This window comes from Lingula anatina, chromosome 1 (genome assembly GCF_051362555.1).
Source record: "Lingula anatina isolate TDL-2025a chromosome 1, LinAna3.0, whole genome shotgun sequence".
In the NCBI taxonomy this organism is placed as follows: domain Eukaryota; kingdom Metazoa; phylum Brachiopoda; class Lingulata; order Lingulida; family Lingulidae; genus Lingula; species Lingula anatina.
Window position 1 is genome coordinate 1,604,875 of NC_141767.1, and position 17,348 is coordinate 1,622,222.

The following is a 17,348-nucleotide window of genomic DNA, read 5'->3' on the forward strand; positions in this document are numbered from 1 at the left end:
AATGACTTTTTTCTTAATTCAGGAAAAATGTGCCAAGGCAGAGGCTGTCTGTCCAAGAAAAAACACCAGACGTACACAGAGAAACTTGGAAAGTGAAATCATTCAAATTGAAAAACAGCTGAAGGCGCAAGAGAAAAGGTACAAGGACATGTTCAGCTCCATGCTATAGAGCCTGTGTTCACAGCACCCTGTCATGTCAATACAGCTTTTTTCTCCTATGTATATATGTTGGATCTAAAATATTTTAAATAAGGATAGACCCACATCAGTTTAAAATATCTTAAATAAAAGTGCTGAAAATGCACTGCAAATCAATCTGTTTGGCTGAAGAGTATGGACATTTTAAAAACTTTTTTGCCCAGTAATCAGGTTTTCACTGCACAGTTTGAATGAATTTCTTTCAAATATTGCTCATGTATCATTAATCACTCTTTCAGCCATGGAAACAAAGAAGAAATTACACGCAAATACTATGAAACAAAAGATGCCTACCTAAAGATCAAAAAGGAAATAAAGCAGTTTGGAAATTTCTTGAAGGTATTAAATTAACACAAGAATTCCAGTTATAATACATTAATTACAATAGCTCACACTCAACATTTCCCCTTAATGGTAGGATATTATCCGGAAAAAGATCATTTGTAAATTCAGAACTTGCCAGCATATGTTACTATTTGTAAAGAGGGATAGGCCTGTTAGTTTGGCAAGTAAGATTTGTTAACTATCGTAATTTTGGATCTCCTTGATTGGTTACTAGAAAATTTAAATTTAAAATTTAGAAAACAAAGTAGAGTAGATTTGTTAAATTTTGTTTAATGTTTTTTATGTCTGCAAAATTGCCGTTTTTGGACTGAGTGTCCAGTTGTTTAATGAGTTTTTTTTTTTAATTGATTGATTTAATGACAAATACGAAATACTGAGATATATTTTCAGAAAAGATCAATATGGCTGGTATTGTCCTTTTTTTTAAATTAATTTTTGGCTGAATGTTATAATTTCTTTAATTAAAAAAAAAAATTCATGTTTTTTATACTGAGCTAGGATGAGGAACAAGTGCTAAATGCAGCCAATAGGTTAAAGTTGGTAACAGTGTATTTTTTTATTTTTTAGAAACTTGAAATAACCATGGAAATTCGGCAAGAGATTTATAAAAAATTAAGAAGCAGTTTGGCATATAGAACTAAAATGAACTTCATAAACACTTTGAGAAGTAGATTTTTCGTGGGGAGGCTTGTGTTTAGACACAACACCCAAACACTGAATATGGAAGTAAGTTATGGAGTACAAGAAGTCTCAATTTGGGTATGAGGCTTGGTTGAGGCATGCCATATTAGAGACCATTCCCAGACCCTATCGTATTAACTATGGATCGATCCATCTCTGAGGGGATTCTCAACTTCAGCGGCTTAGATGTCTGTCACGCCTACTGTTAGGGGGTAATTAATTATTGTTTAGCAGCTTCAGTAGGCGTGCCAGACATCTGGGCCTCTTAAGCTGAAAGCAATTTAGTTAGAATCTCCTTGGAGATAGGTAGGTCCTGTTAGATCGATCTAGGTACGGGAACCCAGTCTTAGAGACTTTGCGTAGTTCCTATGAACAGCCACTGACTGCCACCTACTTCCTTTTCATAAATTGGTCTAGGTTGGGATTAAAACTGGTTTACAAAGAAAAGGGTGCTACGGCTCATTTCTCTTGCAAATATGTAGCCAATGGATACTATCAGTTTATTTCAGCCTAAAAATTACTTTTTGCCAATATCTTTAATCTTAAAAAAAGATTAATTTGTTAGAATAAAAATGATTTGATAAACAGTTTTGACGCGATGCTTTTAAAAGAGGGGGTCAGCAGCAGTCGGTGGTTTTCTTTGGCTATTTGCCCTGTTCTGCATTGTGTTTGTGATAATTTTTTTATTATTATTATTGTTATTAGCTACTACAGGATGTCATGGGGACCCGTCAACATCAGTTTATAGAGTTTCGCAAAATGATTGCTTTGAGAGCCAAATACTATTTCATCGTGATGTTGAGCAATCGAAGTTATGTTGGAAAGATGACATTTAATCACAAAAAGGAAATTCTCGAGCTGTCTGTAAGTGATGAAAAAGTTGTCTCTGAGAGACTAGAATACTGATACTACAGCCATTGTCTCTATATTTGCTAGATTGCTTGCCTGCTTGCTTGAAGTAGTTTGCCCTCTTAAGTCTACCAAACCATTCCCTGGGATTTGCATGTCATTTGCCATTCAAAATGAGAAGAGCCTATTACTAGCTAGGCCATGACCTAAATGTGGCAGACCTACATGAAAGGAAGAGCGCTTAATCCTGTAATGGTCTCTCTGCCTCTCACACGCCTCCCCACGTGTCGTCCCTGAAGGGACACTGTAATTAAATCTCGACTGGATTCAACCGGTCGAGGGACGACGCGTGGGAGCCATGTGAGAGACAGAGAGACCATTACAGGATTGAGCGGTCTTCCTTTCACGTAGGTCTGCCATATTTAGGTCATGGCCTAGCTAGCACTCAGATCTTCTCTTTCTGAATGGCCTCTTTAACTAAATAATCACTTGGGCTTTGCTGAAAGTACAAGGTAATTCTAAAGATAGCCTAGAGCCTTTATAGATTTTTTTTTTTTTTTTTTTTTTTTTTTTTTTTTTTTTTTTTTTTTTTTGTCCTTATATCACAAATTTTGCTTTATAACCCTTTGTTAGTAAATTTATTGTCTTATCACACTTGCATGGGTGACAATAGAAGCAATGGCTGTAGTTTTTTTCTAGGGTGTTTGACTGTTTTTTTTTTAAAGCATAATACTAACCCTTTCTAATATACATGAAAATGCTTTACTGCTATTATTAGCATTGTTAATTTTTAAAAATTTTGGTTGCTTTGTTTGTTTAGTTTGAAGGGTCTTCAGAAAAATTCAGTGACAATATTGTTCATATCATGCTATGTATTTGTGCATATTATAGTGTCATCTTTTTGTTTGATTTATACAATTTGATATATAAAAATGAATGTATTCATCTTATATATGTAGCTTCCTGTCCTTGTGTGTAAGAACAGTCAAACACCCAAAGCATCCTAATATGACATTCATGTGTTGTGACTTGTGTGCCTTTACTTTATCTTTTCTAATGTAAGATCTGGTGCAGGTGGCCTTTAGAGCTTCAATTACTCTTTGATGTTATGGAATAATATTAATCTTGTTAGTTTGACAGATTTTTAACTAAAATATATGTGTTAGAAATTGCTATAAAATATCTTGTATCAAGGTGTAATTTTAAGGTACTTTATTCTTAACAGAAAAAAAATCAACATATTATGTAACTGGCATCCTTTTGGTGTTAAAAAGTTGTAAGTATATATTTTAAGAAACATACCAGATGTGATATTATCAGTTATTAGAAAAGAGATTGAAGTAGGTATATCTTGTAGGTTCAACCATCCAACCAGTCAGCAGAGGGCGCCAAAGACATGAGGGCTCTGTCTGGGGGTGAAAGGTCATTCTCTACCGTCTGCTTCATCTTAGCATTATGGGATGCCATGGAATCTCCTTTCAGGTGTATGGATGAGTTTGATGTCTACATGGTAAGTAATGGACACAGTATGAGTTACAGAGGTCTGTGACAACCAAGAGGGCAAAGTATGTAGTACTCCAGATGCGGGTAACAAAAGGATATCTGTGGCCATGAATGTTGATGTTGGCTGTTACGGCAATGACTCATTATTTCTGTTGGAAAAATTGTGAATTTTACAGATGCTGTATTTTTTAAAAAGTCATTTTGATTGGAAGCAAGAAAATTCAAAAGTTACCTACACAACAAATGCCATATAAAAATAAAATGTAATAATGGAGCTGAAAGATTGATAATTTCTTGCCCATAGAAAAGATGGGTCATTACAGTAACTGTAGTTTGCCTTAACTGACCACTGAAATTTGAACTTCAGGACATGGTGAACAGAAGGATATCTATGGACATGTTGATGGAGGTAGCCAAGAACCAGAAGACTCGCCAGTTCATATTTCTGACACCACAGAACATGAGGTGATAGTACATGTTTTTTCGCAATAGTAATCATCAGTTTATTGAGCCCTTAATGGTGCATTCTCAGACCTCTTCATTTATTTCATAGAATACAAGAAGAGTATGAGATTATTTAAGTATTACATGTGATGATTATCTTACAAATGTTTCTATATCACATTGCAGTGATGGGCTCAGTTATTGTTTACCCACTGTTTGATGGAAATCTGGGTTGTAATTCTTGTGAACCACTGTTCCTGGAGTTATAGTGCTGTCATGTGGCTAAATACGCTTTTACGTGGAATATTTGTCATATGTCTATAACTTACAATTCATTTTATGCACCTTGGCCCTGTAATTCAGACCTCTTTGTTAATTACTTATTGTTATTAATAATTTCAGCAACCTACAGCCCAGCCCCACCCTGAAGATCTTTAAGATGCCCGACCCGCAGAGAGGATCAGGGGTGATAGAAACCACCAGAGAACGGGAAGAGGAGCAAGAGGCTATGGCAACTTGAGGAACAAATCACAAATTTCTCCCAGTTGACTGCAATGTTGAATGGCAGAGATATCTCCCACAATTTCTTTTCAATGTTTTCTGGATTCTGTGGCATAGTCCTTGATCAAGTTTTCATAATTTCCCCTGGTGGGGTTGGAGCTAATGTTCAACCTTAATTACACCTGGGTGACACGTGGTAACAGCTCTCCAGTTAACAGACACCAAGATGAGACTAACTCCAACACAAGAAGGTCCTGCCCTTGATAACTTAGTAAAATGCATATTTTGATTTTATTTTCATAACATGCTGGGTCTGGAGGGCCATAGTTTGTTTAAAGTTGTCAGATCACATGGTGACTCATTGTGGCAGTACAGGGGACTGTCATCTAAATGGGAAATTGTGGCTGTCAGTCAGCTTCTGTGGTGACACTGTGTAATAATGACACTGGACATTCTTTGGTGCAGCATGTAGTCCAAATGGCAAAGGTAGCACTCATTTTGCACACAGGGGGAAATTGTGAAATAAAATTTTGTTAAAAGTTAAAAAGACAACTTTTGTCTTGTGAAAAGCAAACTTATTCAGTCTTAAATATCAACACTTTGCCATTTTGTAAGTGCTTATACTGGTGCTAAATGATTCAGAGGGTGAGATGTAGACTAGAGAAGATAGATGTTTTCATCTAGAATGTTATCACAAGTAGGATTTTTATAACACAACTGTTAATGATGTTTAGATCCTTGCTTTTAGTAATCTTGTTGATGCTTTCCCTAGATTTTATCTAGACTTGCTCACAACTGAACCATCAGCAGGATTTTAAAAAGCAAGGAGCTAAACATCACATCAAGCACATTCTTTAGTATAGCTGCTAACTGATCCAATGATACTATTTAAGTTTATTTTGTTTGTGACATAAGAGATGGTAGATTGTTAGTAAACAATAAGAATTACAAGATTAGTGAAAATATGCCATATTTGATGAATTTACATTTCATGTATTGAATGTTAGTATCATTTACAATTTTATTTCTGTTTGTAGTTATATTTGTAGTTTTTTTACATGTTATGATTTAAATCTTTTGGGAAAATGAGAAACTCAAACATTTTCATTTATTTTTCTTGATCGTTTGATTATATTTGATTTGTTACACACACACATAAATACACACACGTGCGTGCTCACATAAAAACGTGGAAAAAAATTTCCCCACCCAGTTTCGTTTTATCATTATATTTATACATATGGAAATCCTGCAGTTTCACAGTACATGTTCTATGGTGGATGAATATTGTGGAGAGCCAAGTTATTTTTGCATGTGTCCTGTGTTTCTTGCGAAAGGTTTACTTGAACAATTAACATGTAAGGATTAAAAAATGCTAGCATAATAAAGATATTCTACTGTAAAAGTACATAAATTAATTGCACGATTTCTAGCAGGAACTAGACTTATTTTTCGTTTAAGGCAAATTACTTTTCATCACAAATGGTGAATTAAACCGAAAAAATGTGCCACCAGTATACAGTTAAAGGTACCGGTACCTTCTTTATTACATTTTTATATACAGACTTTTATATTCTGATCGGTCTGTCTGTCCATGTCTTCACTGTCACTGCCCGACACGTGTTGCCCCATAATTGCCAGACCATATGTCTGTTTTACTTTAAATTTACTGAGTGGCTTTGTTTTGGTTAAGGGGCAGATTGCTGTCGAAAATCGGCATGATTGGTTTACAATTACGGATTTTTTTTTTTTTTTCAAATTTTCCTTTTTCCACACAGTATTTTCAAGGAACTGAATCGCTTGTTTTTCAATCTCCATTTTACCTGTAGTGCATAATGAAAGACGGCGAGAATGATTATGCTGTTTTAAAGCGTTATGTAACAGTGCATCAAAATTTGACTAAACGTTATTTTGTGCACTTTTTAAACAAGAACACTTTTTATGCGTCAGAACATGTACGTTATCCTTATTTTTGAAGAGATTATTGCGGAGGTACAGCCATCTATCAAGGTTCACGTGTCTGATGGCAAGCACAGATTTCAGAATAATTCCGACAACTACTGTTTGGTGGTAAAATGGAAATTGTTATATTTCTTTGAATTGATTATTATGTTTATATTGTGAAATATGAATCTCATAGGAATAATTGCTATCCCTTTAGAAATCTAACATTGGTCAAAAATGTTGTCCCACCCCATTTCCACGTACTTTTAATTACAAATGATCACCTCACAGCTGTAAATTGTTAGAAATAGTGCTTTTCATTACAGATACCGTGTCTAACATGATTAATGGTTTAAAAAAATACAAAGTAGTGGTGAAAATATGCACATTTTATACCATTTAGTAAAATTTATAAGAGGTACCCTCTCAAATCCAATGTTTCACTGTGACTTTTACTGATCTAGAGAAATGTCTATTAAACTGAAAAGACGCTATCAAATGTCACCAAATTCCCACACAATTGCCATTAGGGTGTGCTCGTTAAAGGTCACGTGCCTAACATCGTGTGCGTCTACCGCGTACTACAATTATCTCCTGTAGACGGCGAGACAAGCCTTCAACATGGGTAACAATTCTGTGGGATATTGTCCCCTTCTTCTTAAACACTATTTCTAACAATTTACAGCTGTGAAGTGATCATTTGTAAAAAAAAGCACATGGAAATGGGGGTGGGGCAACCTTTTTGACCAATGTTGTAGAAATACCAGCTTCTTTGGATTATTTCCCAATATTTGCACATATATTTCCTACTTAATTGCTGTTCTCTACGTCAAATTTACCACCAGAACATTGAAGAAGGTGCAGTTTAAAGCGTTTTTTCTGCTTCCCAAGGGACTTTTGTTATTTATTTATTATTATTATTTTTTGGTGGGGGGGGGGGGGCATGTTGATTTTATTTGTGCTGTGTATAAAACTGGTGCTGATAACTTAATGGTAGACGTTAGATCCTACAAAGTAAGTTTTCTCGCTTCACATGTTTTTAAGTCATGTTATAATTAAGTCATAATGATGCATCAATCATCGTCAGGGATTTTCATCAGAACAGAAGGACTAGGGACCGAAAGCCTGGATAGGATATTACATCTCTTTAGTAGATGTACATAGATGCGGCATTATGATAACTTCTTTATTTCTTAAAAAATCTATACAGTGATTTAATATAAGGCTTCATATATGTCCTTAATAACAAACTGACGAAGGCAAAGACCTAGCCTCTTTGGTAGAGGTAATGATGGTTAGATATTTAAGTACTGGTATATGCACAAAATGAAAGAAAATGAAATTATAAAAAAGATTAAAAGAGAACGAGAAGCAAAAGATTGGAGCTACATGCATCAGTGAAGACCTAAAGAATGTACTTCAGTCCCACCACGTCTGGGCCAGTGCACCAAACACGAAATAAAGTCATTAATCAAAGTGCCCTCCGGCTAACCCTAAATACCTGGCAATATCCTTCAAGGCCCGTCGCGTCTCCCCCGTAATAAGCCTACTGGTAGTTAAGTGTAATTTTTCCAAGTTGTGTACCAAACCGGTATTTAGGCCTACTTGCTCCAAGGTTTCACCTTTCACATAATCTGCTTTTTATTTTAAAAAATCTTGAAAAAAGTCATCAGTGCTGTTTTGGACATGCTTGCTCGCAAACAACAATTCTCTTTTTATTGGGTAAATGGTTCTGCTGGTAAAGTATAGATATAAAGTGTATCCTTTGATCAACTCACACCCGAACCCCTAAATCATGTTGTCAGTTAATGATAACGGTACCTCTAAAGTGCTCGAATTTCAAACCAATATTAAATATACCTGGCATTGTGTTGCATGGGGCCGTGCGATCCATTTATATATATATATATATATATATATATATATATATATATATATATATGGGCGTTGTCAGAACATGGCGGTGCGCAACATTTGATCTACACTTTAAAGCGGCCGGTGTCACGAAACTGAGGTTCCGTATAATAAAAAGTATGCCCTCCATATAGTTATAATGGTTAGGGTTAGGGCGAGGCTTACCTGTACAAATGAACAGGAAGCTGAGTCTCTAGCATGAGAGACTCGCTGTCACGTTACGCAGGATATATGAGTGATATAGTCTAATCGCCATGCAAGTGCTATTTATGTTCAGACGTCTTCGACGACGACGACGACGACGATATCCAATGACCCATTGACAAATCAACAAGATGAGGACCGTTGAAGGTCTGTTATGTGACAGACAAGTACAGTATATTGTCCAAGTTAGCAGGTGGATCAACTGTAGCGTTTAGAGCACAGCTTTAAATCTTATCCCAAAGCTTTGCACATGGAAATATAAACATGTAGCCATTGCATGGGTTGGGGTGTTTCTTTGTAATTGTTTTAAACTACCACACGGATCATGCAGAAAAAACTGAACTAACAACCGTCCTTGTCGTGGGAGCAACATGATTGTAAGAAGGCTCGCTAGGAAAGCAGAAGTATTGTTTAAAACTTCATGTCGTTTTATTTTACGTTTTCAATTTACTGGAAACTGAAGTTCAACAACAACCGAAGTAAACAAATCAGACACATCAACCGCTGGATTATTAAATTTTCCTGTTCACTTCTGACAATTTCTCCATAAAAATCAAATTACAAGGTTTTGATGTGGATCCACATACCAAGCCTTGATTGACAATAAAATGGAAAAAGACGTGGAACAAGAAGACGTGTTCAGACAATGGGGTGCAAGTACTGGGACTTTAAGCAGGAGGATCATTTGGGCCAGTGCTAGTATGCGAAACAAATACGAAAAAAGTTTAGAAGAGGGGCAAATTGATTTGGAAACAAGTAAAATTCTATTTCTGGGAGATTCTGGTGTAGGAAAGACATCCCTGCAACGCTATTTCAGAGAAAAGAGATTCTTAAAAAATTGCAATAGTACTCGAGGAAATGAAAAACACCACGTGGAAACTGCCGCTGTAACGGATACTTGGGAAGATGTTAAGGATCCTGAAAACGAACAGCAATATGCAGCTAGTTACGCAGCAGTAAAAATGACCGATAATTCTGCTTCTCAAGCAGTTGATCACGGATCATCGTTTGATCAACATTTTAAACTTGTATTTGGATTGCTTTGCGTGTGCGTTGCTTTTGCTTTCTTTCCCATTGGGATATGTTCATTGAAAATCATAGGATGCCTCTTTTCTACGCTATTTTTTTCTGGCAACCTGCCCATGGGTATAAGATATGGCGAAGGCACAGCTCTCAGTGTATTTTACAGATATGCCTGTATCGAAATCCTATACGTTGACATCAATATGCAACAGAGAATAGACAACCCAGACTTGTTATTGGAATTCCAACTTGCTGTTCTTTGTTGCGGGTTGGTGGTAGGGTTTGTGTTAGGATTTGGGTGTAGGGCAGGAACCTCATTGGTTTTCAGCTTTGTCTGCCTCAAAAGCCAAGGTAGTATTCTTGGATTTTTCTCAATTGTTTTTGATATGCTCTGTGAATGGTGCCTTGACTTTAAACATGCACCAACTGTATTCCTGATTGTTTGCCTTACTTTGTTTTCATGCCATGCGTTTCGTGCCAAATTGTACCAAGAGAAACGAAACATCAAGCAAATAATAATGAACGTTTGTTTCCAAGTCATTGTTTCAAACATTGGGATTGCCCTCTTATACCAGTTTATTACAAAAGGAATATATGTAAAGATGGACAGCCACGAGCGAGTGGTACTTGCCATTTTAACGTGGACAGGGGCTGCTGTTGGCGTCTACATATGCAAAAACACGTCACCAAACCTGCTGCGGAGACGCTTTTACATTGGGTTGCCCGTTTACGTAATAGCAATAACCGCGTGCTCATATGTTTTCCATCGTCTTATATTATGGCAAATGGAAAAGAAATTAAATCATTATCTCATTATCTTCTTGGCTTGTTCTTCAAGTGCTATGCTAGAATACACAGCAATGATGGTTATTGGCCGGTCTCTGGCAAAAGTTTACGATATACCTTTCTATACACGAAGAGCACTTGGGTTTATTCTAGGTGTCGCAATGATATATTTAATGGACTGGACGGTCGCTATTCCTCCTGGAGAATTTATTTTAGATCAGTTGTTGTCTGTTGGTATTGTTCTTGCATTCGAGATTTGGGGCTTTTGGCAGGTGAAACAAGCAATGACAACGGGTATTGATTTAACCAAAATTAGACTGGCAAAATCAAGATATGAGAATGGAGTTTCAGGCATGCGTATTAGGTTTGTGTTAATTGACTGTGGAGGGCAAGAAGAATATCATTATTTCCATCATTTATTCATACCAAAGGACGCTGTATACATCATTGTATTTAATTTTGAAGAAGCAAAAAGACTCATAGATAGCAACAAACTCCGCACACAATCAAGACAGCTTCGCTATTGGTTGAACTGCGTGTTGGCACATATATGTTTGCCTGATGACGAAAATTACAAAAATCACAGGCCTATCTTCATTGTTGGAACACACAGGGACAGTGTTGATAAGGAGGTCAGACAAACGATTTCTCAGGAATTGACACATTTTTTTGAAAGAGAGGGTATCGACAAATACATTTCCTGGAATGAGGGTACCTTGATATTTGAAGTAGAAAATTCGGGACAGTGCAAGAGGGACGCAGGGGGAAAGCACCTCAGAAAGCAAGTGGCGGGAATCGCAGTTTTAAGGAAACAAAAAACCGAGATCAAATGGCTTAAATTTTCGAAAATGATGCCAGAGTTATCTCCAATAATAAAGATAACAGATCTGGCAGATGTTGTCATTAAGAATGGCATCGTTAAAACTGAAGATGAATTTGAACATTTTGTAAAATACTTCATCGAGAGGGGCGAAATTCATTGTTGCAACAGTGATAGTAGCGATTGCCAAACGCAGTTTGTCGTCTTGCGTCATGGGCAGTCCTGGTTTGTTGACTTATTTTTGGAAATTCTAAATATGATAGAAAGAAAAGAAAAGAAGATAGGCATCTTAAATGAAAATACCTTATATCAGGCGATAGACTGCAGAACTGAGATCCTTTCTGAGTGCCAATTTATGACGCTTGAAGAAGCGAAACATTTAAAACACATTTGCCGAAGACTTCTTGAAGAAAGTAACTTAATCGTTAAGGTCCCTGGCAGCCCGTGCTATCTCGTGCAATTTCAGTTGAAACACGCTAGCCAAGAAGATAGAGATGATCTTTGGAAATTTTTTCCAGGAAGAGAAATTACGTTTGGTTTAGACTTTGAAGAATTTGAACCCAATCCAATTTTCTGGAGGCTTACTTCTACTCTGCTAAAAATGAGCGCAGATATTAACTTCAAGGAAAAGAACTTTCGGCAAACTGTGTTCTCTGATTTTGCCGTCTTTACAGAGCCATCCACAGGAATCAAGTACAAATGAAATCCATTATTACACAAAACGTGATTTTATTTACTACAGGTGCAGACCCTTATTTATCCGCAGGTGCCATAGAACAACAAACTTTTCAGGTATTTGCCAATCTTCAGAAACAATTGAGTTATTTATGCAAGACATCTTTCCCTGGGCAAAAATATTCCGTGGGACTAGTCTGTCAGCTACAAGACGAACACACTTGTCTGTGGGAAGAAAAGGTGAGCAAGTTCTCTCACTTGTATTAAGAATTGATGGTCTATAACTGAAGAAACAATTCATATATTTAATTGAGAAATCAAACGATTGGCTTTCCAAAAAAAAAATATGACCAAGTGCCATTGACAAAGTTATACAGACTTGACATTTAATATGGAATATTTTTTCCAAATCATAATTAATCAGTTTTTTTCCTATTTTGCTGACTGATAAATGAAAATAGGATTAAAATCGTGTTTTAAAAACTTTTGATTATCTGTTCGATGTTATTGTGACATGAGTCCATTAATTGAATTCGACAGTGAAGCAAACAAAAATACATTGCCTATTTTAAGTCATACGACAACCATTGAAAGCGATATTTGGATCTCCATATTTTCCAAATTATCGTCTTTAAAAGAGTTACACGCCCCACAAAGGCCCCTCATGTACGTGTCTAGTCACAGCAATGGTCGCTGTTACACCGGACCTCATCTTGCTGCTACCAGAGCTTTCAAGCGACAAGGCATTCCTTAGAATGTTTTTTTTAGAGTTTAATCTGGAATAAAATTCCAGGCAACGGTTAAGACTTGGCCAGTTTGGTTCAGTTTTGTTGTACATGTAGGACATGCAGGCCGTTGATACAGCGAGTAATAACCTATCCACATATTGTCTATGTGGTTCAAATATGGCGATTTTGATGACCAAGGTAGCTGCTCATTCCCTTGGTTCTGTAAGTTATCTGCTATTGAAAGTGCTCTGTGTGAACCGGCAATCTCATCGTCCAACCTAAAATTGTTCCTAAGGTGCCCCCTATTAAATGATGGTCAAGTGGTTCCCAGAGTATTCCTCTATTTGATCTGGTTCAGGTTTTCATCGATGACTGCCATTAGTGTTTTGGCACCAATGTGGTATCCACTCAACTAATGATGCTTCCAATGACCCTAGTCACTTAAAAAGTGGCACACGTCTTGTCGTAGGCCTCTTCAGGATGTCTGTAAACTCTGTTTTGACCATTTTAGCGGTACGGGTGAAATCTGACTTCAATAAAGAAAGCCACGCGATTTCAGTGTTCTACCCAGAAACGGTCGCGTTTTGGTGACTATTTGCCCCTCATTCAAAACGGACTGGGTGGTTTTGGTTTAATTGCAGCAGCATATCCTGAAGGACAGTGAGTCCTGTAACCTGGTGGTAAGATGTCGATACATTGGGCGTGGTCTCTGAGTAGGTGCATCAGTCTGGGCATAACCCTATAAAACTGTGCAGACCATTCCGATTGACACAATAATCTGTCTGGCAATGTCTGTCTTTTTCGCGCCATTCTGGCACAGCTTAACAATTTTAAAAAACACTGCTTAATTCATTTTACGCACTGCAAAACAGACCGTTTGCATGCAAAATTTCAAATTCTTCGATACAGTAGTTGCCGACATATGGATACTCTTTTGACAGAACCATGCTTCATCAAAGCCAAGCTTTGACCAGCCCAAAGGAGCACCAGCCAATTAAATCACTGCATATTACACAATGCAGCAGTGCAACAGACTTGGTAGTCAGTTAACTTGTAGCGACACACCTGACTTCATACTTCTCCAGTCAGGTATCTTATGTGAGATCTGAGTTTTTTGAAAAAAGAAAGCATTATTACCTAGGTATACCTTTAAAACTGAAATATTCCATATTAAATGTCAAGTCTGTAGATTAAACATCAATCGCAATCGGCGCGGGGGTGGGGGTGGGGGGAGTTTGGTGTGTTTTGACAATTGTATAATCTTTAAAATGCTTTAAATTCACCGTCTGTCAATGAAATAGAAAATTTAATTACATGTACGAAAATGTAGTTATAAATTTGTAGATGCTTTTCAATATTACATTGCTTAAATAATAGGATATAAATCTAACAAATCTTCGCCACGCAGATAATACATTACGACTGACCAGGTAGCTGGTATGTGTTTTCACTCTGTTGCTTCTCGTCTCTCGCACTCATCTTACTATCTGATGACAGCAGTTTAGACAACCTGTATTTTATAGGGCAAGAATCCATGTATTCAAGCACACTGCGCCCTAAATGTCACCCACCTTCAACCCGGGCCCCGTAACTCGAAAGCATCGCGCATTGCGACCGAGCGCAAGCGTCTCGGTTCCATAACTCGCCCATACTCGTCCCATATAATACATTGTAGCCTCTATGTGATATCTCTATTCGCAACACGCGATGCTTTCGAGTTACGGGGCCCCGATGTTTTCCAGAGTTTCATTATATGAATTCAGCTTTTGATGCTTTTCTTTTAGTATGAAAAAATAAGAAAAATTAATAAGACAACATGCGCTTTCAGTTCAGTTGTTTTATCTGTAGGGTCACGTTCATATGTACCATCTGGGAGACAACAAATCTGGGCTCGAGTTATTTGATAATATTCCCAAGGGAATATCTGCTGTTTGTAAGTGTGGCGCTGCCCCAATGATGAAGATCTACCTGCACTCTGGCAAGGTAAGCAATGGGCATAATATTGTTGCAGCATAACTACTAAGTAGAAAAGTTCACAGACTTAAATGTGAAATTCAACATGATCGCGGAGTTTGATGGTTGTAAAACTAAAACAGAAGCACTTGCGTTTTTTTTTTTTTTTCAAAAATAAATCGTCGAAAGAAGATGAGAGAAAGAGGGGGGCTTTACAACTGTCATATTTTTGCTTTATATTAAACTTAAACTAAATTCACATTTTATGGCTACGATAGTTTTAAACACATCAGGATTGATTATTACCTCTTTACAAAGTGTTACTGTCAGTTTGAATGAAATATTTCATATTTCTAATTATTTTGCTTAAATTATTCAATATTAAGACAACTGCCTTGCCTTTTGTAATCAAATTCAAGGTTTGTAATTTTGTAGTTAACATAAAACAAAACAAAAATGCAAGGTGTTTATCATACAATGGATGTTGGTCTGCAGTGCCCTCCATACATTTGTGGGGCGATTCAGAATAGGAGATCCGAGTATTAACTGATCTAAGGATCAAATATGGCGGACCCTAAATGAAAGGTCTCCTGTAATGGTCTCTCCGCCTATCACACGCCTCCCCACACGTCGTCCCTGCAGGGGCACAGTGATTAAATATCGGCTACATTCGACCAGACGCGTGGGGAGGCACGTGAGAGGCGGAGAGACCATTATTATTATTATTATTATTATTATTATTTTTACCAAATTTGCAACCCGATGTTTGGATAATTGCTATCATTGCATAGTAGTTGAATAAAAGTAAAGGGATATCAAAAGATATATATATATAAATTGAAACAAAATAACTAAAATGCAAGGTTAAAATGAAATAAAAGTCTATCGGTTGATTTTGAAACTTGTATATCGCACGGGTTAAAAAGTCACTCAGGATTACAGGATAAAGTGGTTTTCCTTTTCATGTAGAATTCGTCATCTTTGATCCTTGGATCAGTTGATACTAGGGCTTTCTTTTCTAAATGGTCCCCATGTCAATCAACTGGTTGTTACAATATTATTACCTCCGTCAAGGAGGTTATGTTTTTATGTCTCCTCCAAACTTTCCTTTGGTTCGGTTAGTTTGTCTGTCTGGCTGTCTGTCTGTAAGCAACATTACAGAAAAAGTTATGGACCGATTTTGATGAAATTTTCAGGAACTGTCAGAAGTGGGCCAAGGAACAGATGATTAGTTTTTGGTGGTAATCCGGATCAGTAATCAATTAATAGTCAATAATAAAAAAAACTGAATCATTTTAATATGAAAATTTAGGGGTGAAACGGCATTGAGTGGAGACTGCTGCCTTGGCGGAGGTCTGCGCTTTCGGAGTGCTTTTCTAGTTATATTTTATAACCTTCATTTTAGGAACCTCAAGAAAAAAGGAGACAATTCGAAAATCTTAAAGCCAATTGGAGTCGCTTTGAAGATGACCTCAGCCCTTTACCTGTCTTGTCCTACCTTTTAGAAAATGATGTTCTGGATATAGATGGCGTGGATTTTATTCGGGATGCATGCAGTAGTTCACGGAAAGAGGGGTGTTACGAACTACTGAAGAGAGTGTATAAATGTTCTCCAGAAAGAAATCCAATACGTCACTTTTGCAGCGTTCTGCGTCAGAAAAATTTCTCACATCTTGCTGATCTGTTGGAGCCATCTCCAGGAACTGCAGATGACACGGTGGTGAAATTGCTTTGACAATATCAGTCAAAAGTGACCGTAAACCTGCAGAGGGTAAATGCACATTTCATTTGCCCTCATCATTCAAATGTCTTATTTGAGGAAAATGGCGAAATGTACACGAATTAGCCAAACCTAGGACAAATTGTGCGGTCATCAACTGCTGTAGCGACCACGTTGTTATCGTCAACCAGTCTCAATAACAAAATCAGCGGCTCTTTGCTGAGCATTTCTATTTCCTTTAACTTTAAAAAAGTACATGTACTGCATTAAAAGGAAACAAAATTATAAACCAAACGTCACTATTTTCATCATGTATTACAATCCAATATACATGTATTTCTTCCAATATTAGCAGTCATGTTACATAAGATGTTATTTTGTGTGAAATATTTTGTATTGTTATTTTAATGCCTCTTAAATAAGTAGTTATGTTTAAATCAATTTCACCTGATGAAAAGTCTGCGTCCGGAGGTTATGAGGAACACATTCATTAATCACAACTAACACATTGCTGACTGTTAGATGTGGAGTGTATGTTACCAAAATAGAAGTCCTTTGTATAGTTGACTTCTTCAAGTGTCAAGTGTGCAGCATCGAGGCCATGATCCTACAGTAAACTCATTTTTAAGTCGATCCGATGAGTTAGTTATTGTTCACTTGTTGATTTGTTACAAAGGCAGTAAGGCTGTCAATGTGTGATGTTCTTTGTCTTGTCTACTTCTTTTCCTGCAATTTCCCATAGAGCACACATTTTTCTATCCCATCTTTTCTGGTATGGCCCAGAGACTTAATTTGTATTTTCTACTAATCTTAACCTGTCTTAATCATATGGGACCACGTTTTTTTATTTTTATTTATTTTTTTACTACCATTCTTGGTACACCTTGTATGCGTCGGCCTACAAAAATGATGATCAGTATATGTGACCGGTGTCATCAATACCTTAGTTGTGCAGCTGACTTTATTTTGGAACTTTTAAACTGTTTATACATCTATGTATTGGTAGGTGGGTATTTGCATAGTTAACATGACATAATATATATGTGAATAAATAAAACAA

The 17,348-nt window shown here is 36.8% G+C and overlaps 2 protein-coding genes across 5 annotated transcripts in view; both read left to right on the top strand.

Annotated features, from left to right (window-relative positions):
• Nucleotides 1-5,926, top strand: part of LOC106154913 (structural maintenance of chromosomes protein 6) — a 47,934-nt gene extending 42,008 nt beyond the window's left edge. For 2 of the 4 annotated variants that reach the window (XM_087002721.1, XM_087002727.1), the window contains 7 exons: nt 23-138; nt 438-537; nt 1,111-1,269; nt 1,930-2,088; nt 3,431-3,583; nt 3,944-4,041; nt 4,423-5,926. In XM_087002721.1, the coding sequence (XP_086858847.1) occupies nt 23-138; nt 438-537; nt 1,111-1,269; nt 1,930-2,088; nt 3,431-3,583; nt 3,944-4,041; nt 4,423-4,540 (903 nt within the window). In that variant the 3' untranslated portion in view covers nt 4,541-5,926. The remainder of the gene's footprint in view (nt 1-22; nt 139-437; nt 538-1,110; nt 1,270-1,929; nt 2,089-3,430; nt 3,584-3,943; nt 4,042-4,422) is intronic. The other 2 variants (XM_087002724.1, XM_087002723.1) reach the window with 2 other exon arrangements.
• A 5,687-nt stretch (nt 5,927-11,613) lies between these two features.
• On the top strand, nt 11,614-17,055 carry LOC106154911 (uncharacterized). Its single transcript, XM_087000300.1, has 3 exons — nt 11,614-12,127; nt 14,464-14,598; nt 15,974-17,055. Exons 1-3 carry the CDS (start codon nt 11,912-11,914, stop codon nt 16,301-16,303), a joined length of 681 nt encoding a protein of 226 aa, XP_086856426.1. The 5' UTR covers nt 11,614-11,911; the 3' UTR covers nt 16,304-17,055.
• The last annotated feature ends 293 nt before the right edge of the window (nt 17,056-17,348 follow it).

Bases quoted from the DNA above. Each gene is read 5' to 3' on its own strand.
- LOC106154911 (XM_087000300.1), top strand. From the start codon at position 11,912: ATGAAATCCATTATTACACAAAACGTGATTTTATTTACTACAGGTGCA. The intron at 12,128-14,463 runs GTGAGCAAGTTC...TTTTATCTGTAG, and splicing joins CTTGTCTGTGGGAAGAAAAG to GGTCACGTTCATATGTACCA. The intron at 14,599-15,973 runs GTAAGCAATGGG...CCTTCATTTTAG, and splicing joins TCTACCTGCACTCTGGCAAG to GAACCTCAAGAAAAAAGGAG.